This window comes from Physeter macrocephalus, unplaced genomic scaffold (assembly GCF_002837175.3).
Source record: "Physeter macrocephalus isolate SW-GA unplaced genomic scaffold, ASM283717v5 random_2, whole genome shotgun sequence".
Lineage (NCBI taxonomy): Eukaryota > Metazoa > Chordata > Mammalia > Artiodactyla > Physeteridae > Physeter > Physeter macrocephalus.
In genome coordinates this window covers 247,850-268,393 of record NW_021145289.1, presented here as the reverse complement: position 1 = coordinate 268,393, position 20,544 = coordinate 247,850, and the positions used below count along the sequence as shown (strand labels likewise).

At 55.2% G+C, this 20,544-nt stretch overlaps 1 protein-coding gene across 1 annotated transcript in view; it reads right to left on the bottom strand.

Moving 5' to 3' along the window:
- Positions 1 to 807: 807 nt before the first annotated feature.
- LOC114484757 (translation initiation factor IF-2-like) overlaps positions 808 to 20,544 on the bottom strand; it is a 135,388-nt gene continuing 115,651 nt past the window's right edge. The window contains exons 6-7 of the mRNA XM_028483042.2: positions 7,038 to 7,146; positions 808 to 917 (exon numbers count right to left, since the gene is read on the bottom strand). Coding sequence (XP_028338843.2) covers positions 7,108 to 7,146 — 39 coding nt within the window. The 3' untranslated portion in view covers positions 808 to 917; positions 7,038 to 7,107. The remainder of the gene's footprint in view (positions 918 to 7,037; positions 7,147 to 20,544) is intronic.

Sequence of the window (20,544 nt, the reverse complement as noted above, 5' to 3'; positions counted from 1 at the left end):
CCCAGCTTGTATCCTAGACCTTTACCAAGCTGAGTTAATTTCAGTTCCCTGGGTTTTGTTGCACATCTGGGCCTTGGTGTGTGCCATTCCATGTGCCTAGAATGCTCTCGCTATCCTCAGCTGCTTGTGCAGATGTATCAAACTCCTGCAGTTGTAGAAGTGGCTCCTTTTCTCAGTTTTCTGCAACCTGCCCACCACCCAGGCCGATAACACTTCCCTTCTCTATGCTGCCTCCATTTTGTACACAATTTTCTCAACCGTCTCTTTCCACATCTGTCTCCCCCCTAAAGAGGGAATCAGGCTTGGCAAGGTCTTACTCATCTTCAGTTTCCCAGGACTTAGCAGAGAGGATTGTACATGATAAACGAGGGATCAGTCAGTGTTCATTTGGATGGATGGATGGATGTAATAGGAGCTCAATAAACGCTTACATGAATGGATAGATGGATGGCTGACTATAAAAAGAGCTCAAAAGATGTTTACCTAAGTGAATGAATGAATGACTGGATAAAAGGAGGGCTGAAAACCCTTCAAGAGTCTCTCTGCTTTACTTATGATGGAACATTTACTCCCATCAGACTTGGAACTCTTCAATGTAGGATCTGTGTCTTTCTCACCAAGTGTAAAAAACCCACGTAATCCCGAGGACTCTGTCTCCCCATCAGACCAGGTTCCCTGCGGGTGTATGTGTGTCAGGGGTACACACAGAAGGGCCCTCCCCTCCAGCAGCAGCCTGGACAGGCACACTAGTCCCTAGCCATCCTCCCTGGATGCAGGCACAGGCGGGGCGAGTACCGACTCACCGTCAAACAGCCCATCAGGCTCTGCTCAAAGGGCCGCTGGAAGGCTCGCGGGTCTCCGCACCAGTCCAGCAGCTCCGTGGCAGCATTGTGGAAGTTGGCAGGGTTCTGTAAGTGCTGTGGGAGAGGGAAAGGAGAGGCAGCATGAGGCTCCAGGAGTGAGGCCAGCACACGTTAGTGTGAGAGAGTCTGGGGCCGCAAGGACCCCAGGCATCCCTGGGGAGGAGACACACAGAAAGGGGCAGGCCAGGAGGAATGAGTTTTCTCAAACTCCTTCTCATCCACCTTCCCTCTGCATCGCCAACCCCAGCCCAGTTCCTGGTGGCATGGGGATTAGCGGCCCCATTGCAAAGATAGAAAAACCAGGGTCTAGAAAAGGGCACTAATATTAGATATTAAAATGTCTTCTGGATGCTGGCAGTGGGGTAGGAAACCCTGTGGGCTTCAGGAGGGTGGCATGTGGCTCCCATCCTTGGGGCTGCTGGCTCTCCCTGAGTCAGGACAGACTGGCCCTAGAGATTCCTTCTTGATGAGCACCCACCCCCACCCCTGCCCCAGTAACCACCGCCACCATGCTGCCTGCTCTGGCTTCAGCAAGCCCTGCCATAGCCAAATAGCCAGAGCAGGGGTGTCAGAAAGAGGCCTCCAGGCCACACCCAGCTGGGAAGGTGCACTCAAGCACACTGTGCCCAGGTTACTGTCACACCGTGGTCAGGTGTATGTGGCTTAGCCACCCCTGTTCCCCAAACCCAGATGTCCTGGGCTCAGTCTGGCTCAGCTCGGGGGTGCAGGCCCCGCCCAGTTACGGGGTCTGAGTTAACAGAGAATGAATTCTGGTGCCAAGGCATCTAGATCCTGCTTCAGAGCCAGGCCACGGGGCTGACAGGGGTGGAGGGTGGCTTCCACGGCTACCCCTTCCTTCCTTAACACTTATCCGTGTCTTCCCAGGCCAGGCCGAACTAGGCACTGAGTCCAGGGTCATGAAGCAGGTTGGGGCCGAGCTGGGACTCCAGGGCTGGGTGTGACCGCCTGTGGGTCCTCCATCAGGACACCTAGAAGGTGTCCACAGGGGCTGGAGTATAGCCAGCTGCAAAGGGGATGGTGGTACCTTCTGGGATCCCTGTGTCCTCAGTGCTGGAAGAGACTGGGAACAGCAGCTGTCCCCAGGGCAGTGGCTCTCTCCCAACTTGCAGTGAGAGTCTGCCTCAGAGCCAAGGCAGGGAGGGGTCTTAGGAGCTGCCAGGTCCCAGAATTGGGAGGCGAGCCGAATGTGCTGGGGGAGCCCCTGTGGGGCTGGCGCCCTGGAGTCACACTGCCTTCATCCACAACTATCTACTGACCTAGGGCATCCCCTCCCTTCTCTGAGCCTCAGTCACCTCATCTGTAAAATGGGGATGGCAGATCACGGCTTGGTGGTGGGAATTTTTGTCTTGCTTAGGGTTTCATCACTGCTGTTACGACGTGGTTTGTGAAAGGCAAGATTTAAAAGCGGATGGAGGGAAGAGAAATGAATTGGAGTATCCTCCCTCTGTGGGAGCAAAGGGAGAGGGAGAGATGAAGGAAAGAAAGAGGGCAAGCGTGCAGCACCACAGCCCTCCGCTGTGGGGCCACGGTGAGGATTAAACAAGATGAGGCTTTTATGGCCCCTGGCGGAGCACCTGGAGCGTGGGATGCTCACACGCGTGGGGCTGCCCTTGGCCCCGACTCTGTCTCCCAAAGGCTCCGCTGTGCACTCGGCAGGTCCCGCACTAGCCCCACACATGGCTCTTTCTGCAAAGACAGAGCTCCCTGCGCGTGATCTTCCTGCAGAAGACAGGAGGACTTCCACGGCTAGAAGCAGACCCTTTGAGAGGGCAGCACTGGACCCTCGCCTCTGCCGTCTGTGCCCTCTCTAAAACCTGCCGCCTCCAAGGCCACGGGCGGCATCTGGTCTCCACGTGGAAAGCCATGCAAATCGGTTAATTCCCTGCCTAGCAGTCTCCCTCTGCTAACTGAGTTATTCCGTTTATTTCCATGATGTCACACCCAATTAGCAGGGTCAACAACCACCGACTGGTGCTCTCAGAGTTGCCCACCTAACAGCACTCCCACCCTAGGCACACCTCTTTGGGGCTTTGGGCTCCCAGTCTCATGGGCCCAGTTTTGTTCTGGCCCCCAAGCACCCAGCCTCCCATATCGGTCCAGCCCACCTCTGAGCTTCTCCACTCTAGACCCAGCCAGTTCACGTGGCCTTCGGCTTGGGCTATGGGTAGTGACTCGTGGGTGCAAGTCATTGGTAGAAAGGACGTCAAGCACCTCATTCAGTAGCTACTGCTCTGTGGCTCTGTGGCCTTGGCCAAACCTCCTGCCCTCTCTGTGCTTTTGTCATCTGTTTAGACTACAAGGTGGCTACGTGATGCAGTGAAATGAACAGGATAGACCTGGACCAAACCCCATCTCGGCCACTGAGTCACACAGCCTGGGTGTGTTCCTGAGCTTCAGATCTCTCATCTGCAAAATGGGGTGGGGACAGCTCGCAGGGCTGCTGCAAAGTTTAGAAACAACATACGTCATGACATCCCCATTACAGAGTAGGTGTCAGGTAAAGACTGTTATTGCTCAATATGCTAGGACCTCTGTACAGTTTCTTGTTTCTCCTGCAAGCTCTTTGAGAGCAGAATTAGGGCCCAATTCACCTCCAGAACCCCCCAAACTGGCACGAGGCCAAGTCCATGCATTAATGGTTAGTGAGAGGCTAGCTGGCCAAAGGATGGTCCATCTGCAGAGCTGGCCAGCAATCTGGCAGCTTCAGAACGGGTCCCCACTGGAGGGGCCAGGGCTGGGTGGGCTGAGCTTGGCTACCCTTTGATGATATGGGGATGGGAGCACAGATTTGAATCACAGGCAGAGGCCTCCCTGGCTGTGGCTGTTACTGGATACTAATACCTCATCCCTCCCCAGGAAGCCTGCCCATCTCTACAATTTCTCAGAAGATCCTCCTGGGCTATATCCACTGGCCACTGAGTCTGTTGGAACAGGAGTTGGGGACACCAATGCCTAGATTAGGGACTGGCTACCCAGACCAAGTGATGAATGCATCTTATCAGTTCATCTGCGAATCAAATGATCCATCCATCCATCTACCCATCCATCCATCCAAAAATCAATCAATTCATCCATGCATCTATCTACTTGCCCACCAACCCATTCATCCATTTACTACTTTATGCATCACTCATCCATCCATTCATCTACCTATCTTCCTATCCATCCAGAACTTATCCAACCACCCACTTATCCATTCATTCATCTATCCATCATCTATATCCACCTACCATCCGCTCACCTAACTGCCTTTCCATTTGTCCATCCATCCACCCATCCATTCATTCCCTTAGCTATCGATCTGTCAGTCCACCCCTCTCTCATTCTTCCCCAACATATCTGGGCCCCAACCTGGCCTGGACTCTGCTGACTTACAGAGGAATACGGCACATCCTCTGCCCCTGAGGAACTCAGCCTGGTGGGAGACCTGATGTATACCTTGCAGGGCTTGTATCTTAAGGGAGAAAGAGCAGGATGGGTGAGGTAGCTGGGTGCCCAGGAAGCACCAGGGCTCAGAAATGGGAAGTGCAGATACTCAAAAGGGCACCTGGGGTTTGGGGAGGTTGCTGTGCAGGAATTAGCTGATTTGCATGGCTTTGCACGTGTAGCCCAGAGAAGCCTGTGGGGACATGAGTAGGGCATGTTGTAGAGGGGGCACTGGTTCTCCCTGTACCTGAGGCTGAGAAAGGAGAAAGGCAGCTGAGACAGAGGCCTGGAGGGAAGATGGATAGCCGGGTGCTCGGGGGCTGGCGAGTGCCAGCAGTGGCTAGAACCGGGGTGGGTGGACAGGGAAGCCTGCGCTGTAGAAGTCGGGCAGGACCGAGAGTCGGAGGCTGTGAGGCCCCCGATGGGAGCCACAGCTCCACCAGCCAGAGGTAGGCACAGCCAACACATGCATCATCCTCAGGGCACGCAGACCTTTCTCTTCTGATTAGGATACGGGACATCTGAGAATCAACAGTCTTCAGCCAGCCGCGGTCGCCCTCTGGGGCAGCTGAGGAGCAGACAGACATCAGTGCTGAGCTGTGTCTGCCTGGAAGTGCGGGCGTGGGCGTGGAGGACACACAGGGAGCTCTGGATAGCCCGGGGTTGGGGGGGCCTCTGGACAGCCTGCTCACCCTCAGAGGTGTGCCACTCTCTGGCCCAAACGCAGAGCTCCGTGTGTGTGTGTCTGTGTGTGTGTGTGCAGGGCAGGCCGGGGGAGGGCAGTGGAGGCGATCCCTGGCTTTTCAGCAGCTCTGGGACCCAATGGCTGGGTATGCATCACGATGCCCATTTACAGACGACGGGAGATGAAGCGGTGACTTAATCAAGGTCAGGAAACCAATGAGTGGTGGAACGGGGGCTCAGGTTCGCTGACTGGTAAATCTGAGTCCTGTGTGCCATGCTTCGAGAGGGCTGCTCCTGGGTGGGCTTCTGCCCCCGCTGGATCCCTGGGAGGCCCAGGGACTAAAGGGCACTCTGATTCCTGCAGGGAATCAGACGCAGAGAGAAAAGTCAAGTTGTGAGCAGGTTTTAGGGGGAGCTGTTTGCCCAGCACACAGAGGGCTCTGGCATAGGGGCTTGACTGTATTATTGCGGGTGGAGCCATTGACAGCTGATCCCTCATGGGCGGAAGAAACTGGGTCAAAGGCAGAGCTGGGAGAGAGTCCCGCAGAGCCTAGAGGCGGAGGAGAAGGAGGAGAGGGAGGAGGAGGGAAGGGCAGGGGAGGAGGAGCCCATCGTCTGGTTTCTATTCTGTGATGGGGAACAGAGGCGTAATTGGCGTTTGGGAGAGCTGTTCCGCGGAGTTCAATCTGTAACAAGTCTTCTTCAATTTCCTCTCCTCAGACCCGGCCCAGGCTTCCGAGATTGCTCTGCATGATGCTAATGGGACAGCACACATCCCTCATGCCTGCCGACTAGCCACAGCTCCACTGGGCCCTGGTGTTGGGGGGGGGGCATGCTGTTGGGGGGGGCATGCTGTTTTGGGGGGGGACTGTGAGCTCTGCCCCTGCCTCCCCCCGGGGTCCTGAGGCCACAGGGCTATGCTGGCTCCCCGAGCTGCCAGCTAAGCCCGCCTATGCCAGGGGCCTCGCCACAGCTGTCCCCTCCCTGTCACTGAGACACTGAGGACAAGAGCCCCCGCCACAGTGAGCTGATCACCTGCCACGTGCCAGCCTGGGCTACGTGCTCCGCCCACAATGTCCTCAGAGCGTCCTACGAGGTCGGCCTTATTGGACCCACTTCACGGGGAAAACTGAGGCTCAGAGGGACAGGCCTGAGATTATACCGTGGTGGGGAAGGGGAGGAGTGAGGATTTGGGCTCAGGTTGGTTTGATGTCAAAGCCTCTGCCCCTTCCGCCATCCCTGCTCCTTCCTGGAGTAAAACAACACCGGAGCCTGTGCAGGGACACTGCTGCCCTGGGCTGCAGGGAGGCTGAGCCCAGAGGGTGGCCGCATCACTCTTGGTCACCACTGGGGGGCATCTGCCTGCCCGAGCGTAACCAGGCTTCTTAAAGTGGGGACCTCTGAGCCCGCCGTGAACAATCCAGGCAGGGTACCGGCAGGCGAATCACGTCTTAAGCTTGGTGTGAGCAAAGGCAGGAGGGAGAACTTGTACCCTCTGGGACGAGGCCCTCCTGGCACCAGTGGGGCTGGACTGTGTGACTTCGGGTGACTCCCTTCCCCCTTCTGGGCGTTGGTTTTCTTTTCTGTAAGACGGTTGAATTTCCCAGGACCTTTCCTTTTCTATTTCTTTACAGAGAACCCCTGGAGCAGAGGAGTGGGGAGCTTGGGTCCGGGAAGGAGATTAGGCATTTCACTGCATCCTCAAAACAGCCCAGAGCGCACAGCAGAGCTCAGAAAGGGCACGACACTGGCCCAAAGTCATCCAGCTGGGAAGGGAAGGGAAGGGACAGGAGAGAGCCGGCATTTGAACCCAGGTGAGTGATGCCAGTGTGAGGCTGGTCCATGCCAGCCACATTCTCACGAGGTGGGCAGCTGGGGAGACTTAGGCAGTCAGCCTTGCCCACTGTCACCTCCACCCAGCACCTCTGGCGCTCAGCTACACAGTATAGGGCTGTGTAGTGCTCTGCCCACCTCGCCTGCCCTGCCCTCGCCAGCGGGCCTGGCTGCCAGGGGTGGAGGGGCAAGCCCGGGCCACACACCCACCTGCTTGATGCACTGCAGTCGGTCATTGGTCTGTTGGATGTGCCTGTCCATAGAATTCATTCTGGCCGTTTCACTGGGTTCTACCCGAGAGCCATGAACGTTGTCCAGCCTGTGAAGACAGAGGAGAGTGGGTGTCACTGGGGTTGTGCCGGCCTCATCTCCACCCTCCTGCCCCGACACAGGTGTGCTGGCCTCAGTGGCTCCCAGCGGGTTCCAGGGCCCTTCGTGAGCTGTGGTGGCCTCTGCCCCGGGCAGCCCCGCGCTGGAAGGAGGAACTGCGGCCAGGGCCAGCCAGCGCTCCTCCACGCTCAGCCCTGGGGGAACCCCATCTGGGCTGACGGCAGGAGGTGCTCCTGCGTGTTCTCTGTGGGTGGCTCATGTGGGCACTGGGCAGGCGTGTCCACCACGCATTTCTACACACACGTGCGTGTTGGGCGGTGGTGGTTGGGACGACGGCTCCATCCGCAGGTTCCCGGCACAGGGCTTACCCACTCGATGTAGCCGTGTGTGCGTATGGGTGCGTGTGTGTGCACGTGTGCACAGGGATCTTCCCACATGACGACCCTGACTGCGTGTGTGGTCTAAGTGCAGCAGCCCCGTCATGCGTGCCCTCCCCGAATCCCCCAAGCCTTAGAGTTTGCAAACCACAATTCCATGTTTCCCCTTTGCCCTCCTGGGGAAGAAGGAGGGCAGCCCTCAGCACCGTCCCCCTTTTCCAGATAAGGAGACTGAGGCTCAGAGAGAGGAAGGGGGTTACCCGGGGTGGCACAGGGAACCTGTGTCAGAGCTCGAACGAGGCCCCGGGGCTCTGACTGCCAGTTCACGGCCGAGTGGTTGGGGGACACAGCTGTCACACTCAACAGGCTCACTCTTCCTGAATGGCGCTGGGCCTGGGGCACATGAACATGCATGTGAGGAGGCCCCTGGAGCCCCCAGGCCTCTCCAGGGAGGCCTCGACTGCAAAGGCAGAGATGGAGATAGCGACGGAGGAGGAGAGGCAGCGAGACAGAGAGAGAAGAGAGAGGTTTCACCTCTGGTACCCCCACTGCTCATGGGTCCAGGTCCTCGGGCCAAAGCATAAGTCTGCTCATCACTGACTGTTTGCCCTCCCATAAGCCAGGCTGCAGACACATGGGTCAGACACAGAGTGCTCAACAGAGGCCCCCAGCACCTGGTCTTCTCTGCTATCCCAAAACACTGCCCCCTGAAGGCCCCTCATCTCTGTCCATGTCACCAGGTCCCATCTACCAAGTACTTTCTGTAGGCTGGGACCTTGCATTCTCTTCTTGACTCCTCAAGCCTACTCTGTAAGACTAGAAGCATCTCCATTTTACAGATGAGGAAACTGAGGTCTGACATCTGCCAAGTCCCATGGCTAGTGGAAGCTTGGACCGTGTCTGTCTGCCTGTCTGCTCCCATGCCCTGGCTCTCTGCCCCCAGCACGGGCACCCTGGTTGGGGAAACTGACACCATGCCTGGCCGCAGCCTCGTGAAGAATGCCCTGTTCCTCTTCCAAGGAGTTCTTCACTACACAGCTCCTTTAAAGCACTTCTTATTGTTCCCTTTGTGCTTGAAAAGGCAACTCATTTGCGTGGTTCAAAAATCACAGGTGTCCAGTGAAGTGCTGGCCTTGTTCAGCCCCCAGGGGCCTTTCCGGAGAGAACCAGTGTCATCCGTCTCCTTCTGAGGGACTCATCTTAGAGAAGCAAATATCTATGTGTACTACCCCCTGCCACTCCTTTAAAAAAAGCCCATAAAACGATAGCATTCTGTACACACTATCTGGACCTTGCTTTTTTCCTCTTAATAATATCTCAAAGTTTATTCCACATCAAGACATAAAGAGCCTTTTCATTTCTTAATGGCTGCACAGTATTCCCAGGCACTGATGAATCATTTATCCAACTGCCATCTGAATGTCCACCCCTGCCAGGTGCTGTCCTGAGGCCCGAGGTCCTAGAAGAGGCCCTTCTGCTCCAGGGGCTCACATTCTAGCCCAAGTGATGAGGCCTGAGCTGTCCCCAGATTTTTTTTAATTGCAAACAGTGTTGAAGGATAGCTTTTTATATCAGCCACGTCATTATGTGTGACTTAATCTAGAGAACACACTCTTGGAAGTGGAGTTTCTGGGTCATTTAGGCATTTGTACTTTGATAAATGCTTGCTGGATTCACCTGATCTTGGAGCTTTCCAGCAAAAAGGTAAAAATGGGGGTAGTAGCATCCCCACTTTGATTTCTCCTACCCTCACCCCACCAGCATCCCTCCATTCACACCACTATCACACATTTACATACCCAGATATCCAACTTCTCCATTACTTATCCATTTAAATGCCCGTCTGTCCATCCACCCACCCACCCAAACATCTCCAGCCTCCCCTTTTGCCCAATCCATGCATGCTTCCAACTCACCTAGTAAACACTTATCAATATCTATACTGTGCTAGCTCTACGGGGCATGAGAGATGAAAACGAAATCAGTTTCTTGAGTTCATGGAACTCTTGGTGTAACCCCATATCCACTCCATGTCACCTATTAGGTGACTTTGTTGAATTCCTCTTACAAGTTAGGTGCTGGTCCAGGCACTAGGCAAGGACACTGTTACTATATCCCCACTTTACAGATGAGGAAACTGAAGCGCAGGGGTTATAGTAGCAGCTCCAGAATCCTGGCTTTCCCACTACAACCAAAACTTTTGTACAGGTACTGGGGATGGGCCAGGGAGGGTGGAGGGTACCACCGTCTTGTAGGTGTGTGTGTCAGCAGGGAGAGTGGTGACAGGGTCACTCCCCTTGCTATACCTGTAGGTCCCCCAAGCAGGGGCTGGGTTTCTCCTGCTGAGTTTACCTGCATGGAACCTCAGCCAGTGCTCACATGACGAGGACTCCAGGGACCAGGGACAAACCCTGGTGGGGGAAGCAGGGACATAGGTGGGGCCCAGAGTAGGAGTGAGCCAATGCCACCTTCGGTGAGGCCACTTCAGTTCCTGGTGCCAGATGCCATCTGAGTGGAAGAGACCCTGGTGGTCTCCCAGGTACCTGGCCTGGTGAGGTAAACAGGGAGCTGGGTCTTTCCAGCCCCACCCAGGACATGAGTGAACACTGGCTGCCAGGGTCCCAATTAGAGAGTGCCATTTCCACAGTCAGTGGGGCAGGGACGCCAAACCAAAGGGACCCATTAAACAAAAGCCTCGGGACTTCCCTGGTGGCGCAGTGGTTAAGAATCCGCCTGCCAATGCAGGGGACACGGGTTCAGTCCCTGGTCAGGGAAGATCCCACATGCCACGGAGCAATGAAGCCCGTGCACCACAACTACTGAGCCTGTGCTCTATAGCCCGCTAGCCATGACTACTGAGCCCACGTGCCACAACTACTGAGGCCCGCACGCCTAGAGCCTGTGCTCCGCAACAAGAGAAGCCACTGCAACGAGAAGCCTGCGTACCGCAACGAAGAGTAGCCCCCGCTTGACGCAACTAGAGAAAGCCTGCGCACAGCAACGAAGACCCAACACAGCCAAAAAAAAAACCCAGAAAAAAACAAAGGCCTGCGCCAAGTCAGGAGAAGCCTGAAGGAAAATACAAAGAAACCCCAGGCCTGTGCAGGCTTCAATCCCCTGGCTGCAGGCTGCAGCCAACCAGGACAAAGGGCCTGTGGAGGCCCAAGAGGCCAGCAGGGGGTGCTGTTGATGAAGTTTCTGCCCAGGGGGCTAGAAACCTGCACTGTGGAAATCTGGTGAGGGATTAGGTGGCCACACAACACTCTGTCTCTAAGTAGGAACTTTTGGGGGACTTCCCTGGTGGTCCAGTGGGTAAGACTCCGCACTCCCAATGCAAGGGGCCTGGGTTCGATCCCTGGTTGGGGAACTAGATCCCGCATGCACACTGCAACTAAGAGTTTGCATGCCGCAACTAAGAGTCTGCATTCCGCAATGAAGATCCCGTGTGCTGCAACGAAGACCCGGCTCGGCCAAAAAAAAAAAAAAAAAAAAAAAAAGAAAGAAAGAAAGAAAGAAAAGTAGGAACTTTTCCCAGGATGGGCACAGCCTTTTGTCTCTAGTGTCAGAGACCTAGTGGGGCCTTGATAAATGCTTGTAGAATGACTGACAGATCATTTCTGGGGACTGGGGCTGCTCAGCCCACCCAGGGAAGACCCAAGCAGGCACCAGGAGTCCAGACTCACCCAGACAGCCACCTGGGGGCCCAGAGGTTGTCCTTCCCTGTTGAGCTGTGGCAGGGGGTCACAGGTTTCCCCCGAGGAAGCAAACAGTAAAGGGGAGATAGACTGTCGGGTTTGTCTCCACTCTGGCTCACGGGCAATCTTTTCTAGAGGCCAGTGGCTGGACTGAGTTAGCTTCTGGATTCAAAGATGCTCAGAATATCATTGGCCAAAGGTGTTTTGAGGTCTCCCACTACCCCGAGTTCAGCTGGTTTTATTCTGGGGAGCCTGAGGGCCACAGGTGCTGTTTCCCAGGTCACACAGCATGTCTGGGCTGGATCTAGACACCAGGGGGCTTTTCTCCCAGGCTGGGGCTCCATGTTGTAGCAACCAAGAAATGAATGGCTAGGCCTGGGACACCTGTGAGACCCAGAGCATTGACAGGAGAGACATCACAGGGACAACTGCGTGTCGTGTATGTCTTAATCTATAAAAGAACAAAATGTCTGGCTGATTAAGGAGATACTCACAGGTGAGGTGACATTTTTAAACCACCAAGATCATTGGGAAATTGGGGTTATTAACACCAGGAATGGATGGGGCTGGAGGCTCCACCCCTGCAGAAAAAGGGTCAAGGCCTAGAAGGCTAAAGATTATGGACATGGAGAGAGGAGGAGGGCTGAACGAGGCATGAGAGAGCTAACAGCTCACTGAGGGGCAGTCTGAGATATTCCATTAGTTCTGCACCTGCTGTGTTTAGGCACCAGGCCAGGCCCTGTGCACTGATATTTCACTCAATCCTAAAAGGCTCAGAGAGGTGAAGTGACTTGCCCAGGATCACACAGCCGGGACAGTGTTGGGCTGAGATTCAAACCCTCTGCCTTTCTAACCATTAATGTGTTGTTCTTTCAACTCCTCTAAGACTGTCAGAGCCTCCTGGAAGTCCCCACCCAAGGCTGTGCCTCAGCCCAAGCGATGTTCCCCTGGTTCCACCCAACCTGTCCAAACCCATCCACTTGCTTCTAAGGCCATCCTGGCGCCACTGGGCTCCCTGCCTGCTGGCCAGTGCCGGGAAGTGGCGAGCGCTCAGCGGCCAGCAGAGGTCGCTCTCCGCCGCAGGAGCGTTGCTGGGCTTGGCTGCAGTCTCTCTCCTCCCAGCCTGGACTCCTCTAAGCTAAGAGTCGAGTTGCTACAAATCCTCCGTGGCGGCTGCAACTCCAGTGCCCACCGAGGCCGGGCTCCCTCCCAACTGGAGATCACTGTTGGCCCGGCCCTGGGTGTACCCACGGCCTCAGCCCTTCTTGCCATCTGCCTGCCTCCCAATGGGGAGTGAGCTCAGGCAGTCAACCGCCTGTGGCCCCTGGCCCTCTCTCCTGGTCTGAGCAGCCACCAGCCTGCAGGAGATGCACAGCTAGTCAGCTTGGGGGCCTGGAGGCAGCCCAGCTCTGCCACCCTCCTCCAGGCCTCAGTTTTCCCATCTGTAAAATGAAGGCTAGCAGGCCGCTGGCAGCCCTTCAAACTCAACATCTTAGGATTTTGGTGTCAGGAGCTCCAGCTGTTTGGAAAATGCCATCTCAACCAGTGTAGGATGCTTGACTGAGAAGCCTGTCTCAAGGCAGGCCTGTGGGGAGCCTGAAGGCCCAGGAAACTCTGGTAGAACCGCTGTTCCAGGGTCACCTAAGACCGCAGACACTGCCCCTCTCTCTGCTACACACTTTTCCTTGCAGCTTATGCTCAGCTTGCCCTAACTGCACGTAGGCAGGTTTTCTGATGGTGACATCTGGGTTGGCCGGTCTTCTCAGCTCCCAGGGGAGCTCTTGAAAGGGCCAAGCTTCCATTCTGCACGACTCACCACTAGCGGGGCATGGGCAAGTTCAGCCTCAGAGGAGCCTAGAACAGAAGACACGCTCAGGAAAAGCTAGCTGCTCTCAGGCAGGTAGGGCTGCTCAGAGAGTAGACTGTTGAGAACTGAAAGGGCACCTGGGAACCACCGGGTCTCGGGTCCTCATGCAGCAGGATGGACACAGGGGAGACAAGGGCGAGCAGGACTGGAACCCATCTGTCGGGGTCTAAGGAGGGCCCTGGGTCATCTCCAGGCTCCCTGGAAGCATCTCTCCTGGTCTGAAATGCTGGGGGAGGTACATGGCCCTCAGTAGGCTCCTCCCTAGAAACGGGGAGCAGGGTGCTCTCAGCTGCCCCGTGGAAAGTGGGGTCCTGGAGCCCTGGAGGCAGCTCCCTGGGCTGACATCAGCAGTACTAACATCAGTGTGTTTTATTTTTCCCTTTTGAGGCCAAACAAGTTAACTGGCACACTTAACACACAAGCACCCAGGGGAGAGGCATTTGCATATGTGTGTGCACACCCACATAATTATGTACCCCCTTTGCACACTTACGCATAGGTATATGCACACACTTGAGGGCTGGCCCAGATGTATAGAGCACACACAACTCCTGACAGCTTGCACAGGCAAGTGGCAGGTCCCCAGGGGAGCTGTGTGAGCAGTGGTGTGCAGAAACAATTCAATCACCATGCACATCTGCAGCTCAGATTCCCCCAGGGAGAGCAGTGCCGACAACAGCGGTGGGGGGACTATACCTACAGTCTGCAGAGCAGAGGCTGCATTCCAAGACATTGCCAGGGCCAAGGAGCTTGGGACGTGCCTGCTGGTCAGCCTGGTGGCAGAGCCTGGGGTTCCAGGGGACCCATCCTGACCAGCCCCTTTCTACTTTTCAGACTCCAAGAGGGGCAGATGTCGTGGGCCCTGGGTTCAACAGTGACCTGAGTGTAACAGTGTCACTCTAGGTCCTCCTCTGCCTGGCCCCCACCTCCCACTACTCCCCGCTGATCCTGTGTCCTCCACGTGGGGCTGCTCCCTGCCTCCTGGACTGTGCTCTGAAGATCACACCTCTACGTCTTTGCCTCAGCCCAGAATGCCTGGCCCCCTTCATCCATTAAGGCCTGGTTCAACGGTCAGCCTCTTGGTTGGTTTCCCCCAGCAGAGCCACTCACATCTACTTCTATGTCCTCAGTGCCCCTGTCACGCACCGCCAACTTGGTGGTACTAGACCAGTGGGGTGTCTTTGTACCCGGCTCCCCCGTCAGCTGGGATGTCTTCCAGTTATGGATTCCCAGAGCCAAGCCTAGGGCCTGGTACCCAGCAGGTGCTCAGCAATGTGTATTAGATGGATGGATGGATGTGTGGATGGATGGCCATCATTGGGCCCAGAGTGGCAAGAGCTGAAAACCCAATGACTCAGCCCTAATCAGAGGATCTGAAGATGGAGAGAGACTCTGATAACCCGGTCTAGGGTTTCCAAAGAGTGATGTGTGTACCACTGGTGGAACGAAGATGATTTTAGGTGGTCCATGGGCAAAACTTGTACATTTTCATAGTGAAGTATTTGGACTAGAACAATTATCACTGGTGAGTTCGTGGATATTATTTTTTAGCACAGGGTTAAATAAGGGAGGGATGGCAAACCTAAAAGGATTAAAGAACCATTTTAAACATAGTATAAATGGTATGAAAGTGATGGAAGTTAAGCAAGCACTGATGGAGTTTGATGCCTTCCTCCTCTTAAAAGTAAAGGAGCTCAGAGAGGTGTAGCAGCTCTGCAGCCTGCACCAGACACACCGCCTGGAGGCAGAGGAATAGGGTGGTGGTGAAACAGAGACAATCAGAGTGACTTTGTGTCCTACCCCAGGGAAGTCAGGGAGGTGGTGCAGAGGGACAGACATGAGTGGGGAGAGGGAGGGAAGAGGCAACTCTAGGCAGCTGACCGGGACCAGCTGCTTCCCATTCTTGGCCAGGCAGCTGGAGCAGGCCCTTGGGTCACCCTGTGGCCTTGCATGGGGTGAGGGCCCTGGGTAGGGGGTGGGCCCTGAGAGCCAGACCTTCTTGGCTGGGAGACTGTGGGAGGGCATTTTATTTCCCTAAGCCTTCATCTGTCAAACAGAAAGGTGCATCGCCTCCCGGCCCACTGTGCTGAGGAGCTGAGTAAGTGAAGTCACTCAAGGCGCAGTGTTCTGAAAAGAGAAATCCTGATTTGGACAACAGCTCTTCCAAATCCAGGTCCCCCTCCTCAACTCCGGGAGTGCCCCACGACAAGACTCGACCAGGCTCCACACCTCCTGGCCACAGAGTTCAGATGCTCTGGCTTGGCACTTGAGGTTCCTGGAAGGGTGGACCTACTTCTCTCCATGACCCCATCTCCTAGCTCCCGCTCTCCTCTACAGGAACCCCTACTGTCAATGGTCGTTGATGGGACAACACAATGTACCCCGGAGGCTTCCTGAGGGCAGCCTTGTACACCTGACAACCTGTTCTGGGACACAAGAGTTAATCCAGAGGAGAGGATGGCTGATTTGGGAGAACACGTGTTGATGCTATGCTGACCAAGGTGCCAGCGCACTGTCCCGACCCACGCTGTGCTGGGAATCCCAGCTGTACTTGGGTGTGCCTCTTCCCCCTGGGGGGCATGTGACACCTTAGCAGGCCCAGGCCATGCCCTTGAAGCCAAACCCTCCTGCCACCCTCTGGCCACACTCCAAGTCCGTGACCTCAGAGTGAACTTTCACTGACAGCTTCTCTCCCCAAAAGGTGAAGGAGGGCCAGCTTCAGCCCTGGATAAGTTTGCTGGGTTTTCTCTCATTCCCAAGGCTATGCCACCTCTGCTTTTTGTTTCCTCAGAATGAAAAGAGAAACTGAACAAGTACTGAACCTATATGTGCCAGACAAAAGGCTCAGATGCCATGAAGTGGGAAAGAGGGAGGGTGGAAACAGTTCCTTAAGGGCACTCAGAGATCACAGGTTGGGATGAAGCTGGACGTAGAGCCAGGGTCCCCTGACTACCATCTGGTGTCCTCTAGAAGGCTGTAAATACCCTGCAGATATTCCTACAGCTCCAACTCTAGGACAAAGAGGTGTTCTCCACTGTGTCTTCATTACCCCAGCCCCTCAAGGCTCCAAATCCATTCACCTGGCATTCTCCAGGAGCTCCAGACAAGGGCAGGGGCAATGGCATGTCCAAGGGAGAGTCAGATATAACTAGATGAGCCCTTAAGAAGCACACAGGGCTGTGGTGTATGGGATGCTACTCCTACCTCCTGCACCCATGACAAGCATGGCTAATCAGTCACTGCACTCTTCCCACTGGGTCCAGACATGCCCCAGCCAATCCTCCACACACGCTTCTGCCCAGCCATTCTTAACCACTTGGTACCGACACATGAGAAGAAAACCTCTGGGTAGCTCCTTTCTTTTTTTTTTTTTTTTTTTTTTTTTTTTTGCCACACCAGGAGGCATGTGGGATCTTAGTTCCTTGACCAGGGATTGAACTCGAACCCCCTGCATTGGAAGCGCGGAGCCTTAACCACTGGACCGCCAGGGAAGTCCTGGGCAGCTCCATTTTTAAAAGGAGAGTGACCAGAGGCCTAGAGGAGAGCTTAGCCTGGGGTCACCAGCCAGTCAAGGCATGAGCAGAGACCTGCATGTAGATTTCCCAGTTCCTGACTTAGTCCTCTTTTCCCTAAACTGGGAGTCAGAGCCAGGCTCTTCTTGAGCTGACAGCCCACGTATGGACCACTCAGGCAAGCCAGCCACATTTCAAGCAAGCTTACATCAACCACGGCCTCAGAGCAGCTTGTGGACAGTATTATCCTATTTTGCAGAGGAGAAGATTAAGGCTCAGAGTGGGTGGGTGATTACTACCCAGTCACACAGGGATGACACAGGCTGGCCCAGGACAGTAGCTGTTTCTCCTGAGCCTGGGCTTTTATTTTTACGTGTATACCTTTTCTTTTAGTTAGTTCCTATGAACTGTCAGATTTTTAAAAAGACTTATTTGCACTGAAAGTGGCAGATGATAAAAGCAAGCAGTCCTCATGGCTTAGATCTAGAATGGATCTGGGGATCTGCTCAGGTCCATCATTTACAGATGAGGAAACTGAGGCCCAGGGCAGGGGCAGGGGTGGAGGTGGAGCAGAGCCTTGAGCCTCTGTTCTGGGTCAGAAGTGGGGCCAGGGCCACAGCCAGGCCTCGGGAGCCCTGGCTGCCCTGAACTTCTTGGCTCTCTCTGCCCACCCATGTCCAGGCACCTCCTGCAGGTGCCGGCTGAGGGCAGGCCTGCGGGCCCAGACCGCTCAAATAGGGGCCTGCCCTGGGGAGCTCTCAGGGGTCTCGAGGTGGGGGGGTGGGGAAGGACAGGGTGACTATGACAGGCTATGCCCGGCCTGGTGGGAGCAAGGGCTCTGCTCTCCCTGGGGAGCATCTGTGGTTTTTTTTCTGCAGAAGCCCTGTGACGTCCCCGTGGCTCCGTGTGGATTTCTGGCGTCCCAGCTGGGCTGAAGCTGGCACACTGACCCCGTAAGTCCTGCCTCTTTCTAGAAGGCCTGTGGTGCAGGGGGTGAGTCAGCTGGGATCTGGTGCCCATCACCCTGGCTGCCATCAAATTTGCACGCGGGGAATCTCTGGGTATGAGGCTATTCAGGGACTAAACCACACCTGACCCAGGCTGGGAGTGGGAGCCTCATCCCTGGAACCCTCCAGGGACAAGCTGGGCACCCCACAGGCAGCCTGAAAACATGCTTCCTGAATGTCTGCTGAGAGACAAAAATTCACACTCGGTGCTCCAAAATCGTGTGCTGACTTGACACTCTCACTGTGCAAGGCACTCTACAGTTTACAAAGCACCGATGTCATAACCTCATTTGACCCTTGTTATCACCTCATTTACACGGGCAGTACAGCTTAGCGGTTAAGCTGGGTTCAAATCCTGACTCTTTCACTTTCTAGCTTCTGTGACCTGGAGCAAAATGCTGTTCTCCGAGTGCCTCAGTCTCCCCATCTGTAAAACGGAGGCGATAATAACAGTGCCTAGATGCTGTGTTCGTTAAATGAGTTAGTGAATACGAAGCACTTAGCACAGCCCCAAGCACCTGGGCCCTGGCTCTACACAGGACCCAGGTGGGCCTTATCGTCTCCATCGCAGGCAGGAGGAAACAGGGGGCCAGAGAGGAGCCGGTACTTGCTGGGGGGCGGGGGGAGTTAAAAGCCAACCACTCTAGACACTAAAGACCTTCAACTGTTTTTAGAAACCTAGTTTTAAAACTTATTTTTCAACCTTGCAACAACATCTTAGGCAGAGGCTCAGCTTATGCAACAATGAAAGGGGCCGGGCTCTGGATGGAGGGGAGGGGGCGAGGCTGCCCCCACCACTAGCCCTCACACCGGGGCCTCTGGGAGCCACCCTGAGCCTCAGTGCCGGGCACCTCAGAGCACGTGGGCGGCTGAGGCAGGGGCCCCGTGCCCACTGGCCAGAAGGCCACGCTGAGGAGCTGGAGGGATCTGTCCTTGTGGCAAAGGCCAGTTGTGAAAAGTTCCAGAAGGAAGGGGGAAGAGGGTCAGTGCTTTGGGCCATGTGAACTGAGCACGGCTGCTGCAAAGCAGTGCCTGGACGCCCACGTGGGATCTGTCCAGGTGGGCACTGTCACTGAAGGAGGCCTATTCTGGGAAGAAGGAGGGCAGTGGCCAGGACACTCCAGACCAGGCTGCCTGAGGTCTGTTCCTTGGAAATGGGTCCTCCCTGAGCGAAGGATTCTCTGGTCAGATCGTTCGGTGAAAGCTGCATATTCTACCCCCTCTGGAGGGGAGGAAGCACACTTCCATGCGAAGGGCCTTAAAGAATCTGGCTTTTCCCAAAGTGACTAGAGAGCAAAATACTTTTTTCACTAAACACGTTTTAAAATCCCATAGAGCTAGTTTTCCCAGGAACTGCCTTTGACAAATTCCAACCTAAGGGGAGTGGCTGTAGGGTGAAGAGGCTGGATGGCAGGGAGAGAGACTGCAGAGGAAGACCAGTAGGCTGGCAGGCTGGGGGAGGGGTGCCCAATGGGGTGGTGGACCAGAAACTGAAGTGTTTCTGGTCGCAGGAAGAGAAGTCACAGAGCACCCACTCCAAGATCTGAAACCCACCGCCCAGGAGGCCTGGGGCCCTGGATTCTGAATCCAATGTTATGGCCAGATGCATGAGGCCACCACCACTTAGAACGTACCCAACCAACCAGGAGCCTGCCTGAGGGCCCCCGCAGCTCCCCGCCCCGCGCAAGGCTGGCCCAGGTCAGGAGAAGGGCAGCCCAGGTCACTTTCTGGAAGGGCAAAGGCCAGAGTTGGAAGGTCAACTGAGCTGCCTGACGCAAGAGTCTGGGTTGTCTGGGGATGCTGGCACCTCCCCTGCCCCACCCAAGCCAAGAACTCTAGAGGGAGACCACAGGCCAAGGTGGCCCTCCAGCAGCCACTCAGAAATCTCCGTTCATAATTATGAATAATAAGAAGAACAACACCATTAAGTACCTGTGTGTCAGGCAGCGCATTCGGTGTTTTATGTGAATTATCTTTATAATGATATAGGTAGAATGCTTAGCACCATCTACACATGGTTAGAAATAAGACTGAAAATGATTAAGGAACTTGCCCAAGATCAGAAAATGGCAAAGCTGGGATTTGGACCCGCCTGTCAGACTTCAAAACCCAGCATCTATCCCCTAAACCAAGCAACATCCACACCATCCTGGGGCTGGGGGCTGAGAAAGCTTCTTTGCAGATGGACCAGCTCCAGGCTCTTCTGGAAGAGGCCTTTCAGTTCATTCATCCGCTGGGCACCGCCCTTTGCCAGCTCTGCACTGGCTGTGCCCAGCCTGGAGCTGGACAACATGGACAAGAGCCATCAGTTCTCAGGGGGCTCCTGGTTGGGGGATCCCAATCATGCCGGTTACACGTGCAGTGCTGTGGACACACAGGTGACCTCCCTCTGGGCCTGTTTTCTCAGCACCTAAAGGCTGGGGCTGATTGAGGTGTCATATACTTTTCCCTGTAACCCCTGAGGATGGCAGGCGACACTCAGGATCTAGTGAGCGCTCACTCTGCACCAGGCCATTTCACACACATTATCTCCCTTAATTCCCACACCGACCCAGGGAGGTGGGCGTCGTTGCTCAGACTTCACAGATGAGGAAACTGAGGTCCAGAGAGGTTATGAAACTTGCCTAAGGTCACACAGTGGGGCAGTGGGGTTGCTGGGATTGGAACCTGGGTTTGACTCATTTCAAAGGCCCACCCAGCCTGATACAGGGCTGGAAGAGGATGCAGGGAGGGATTCCTGCCAGGCCTGGGCCCACATCACCGGGTGACTGTAGCACTCAGCCCCTCAGCTCTCGGTGTTGGTGAAATTCTGGCTGGGTGAGATGATTCCTAAGGCATTTTCCAGCTTGAATGCTCTAGCAGGAGGGTGGGGGAGGAAAGGATTAAATAACAACAAAAAAGTGAGATGGCATCCCCGAGTTCCAGAAGC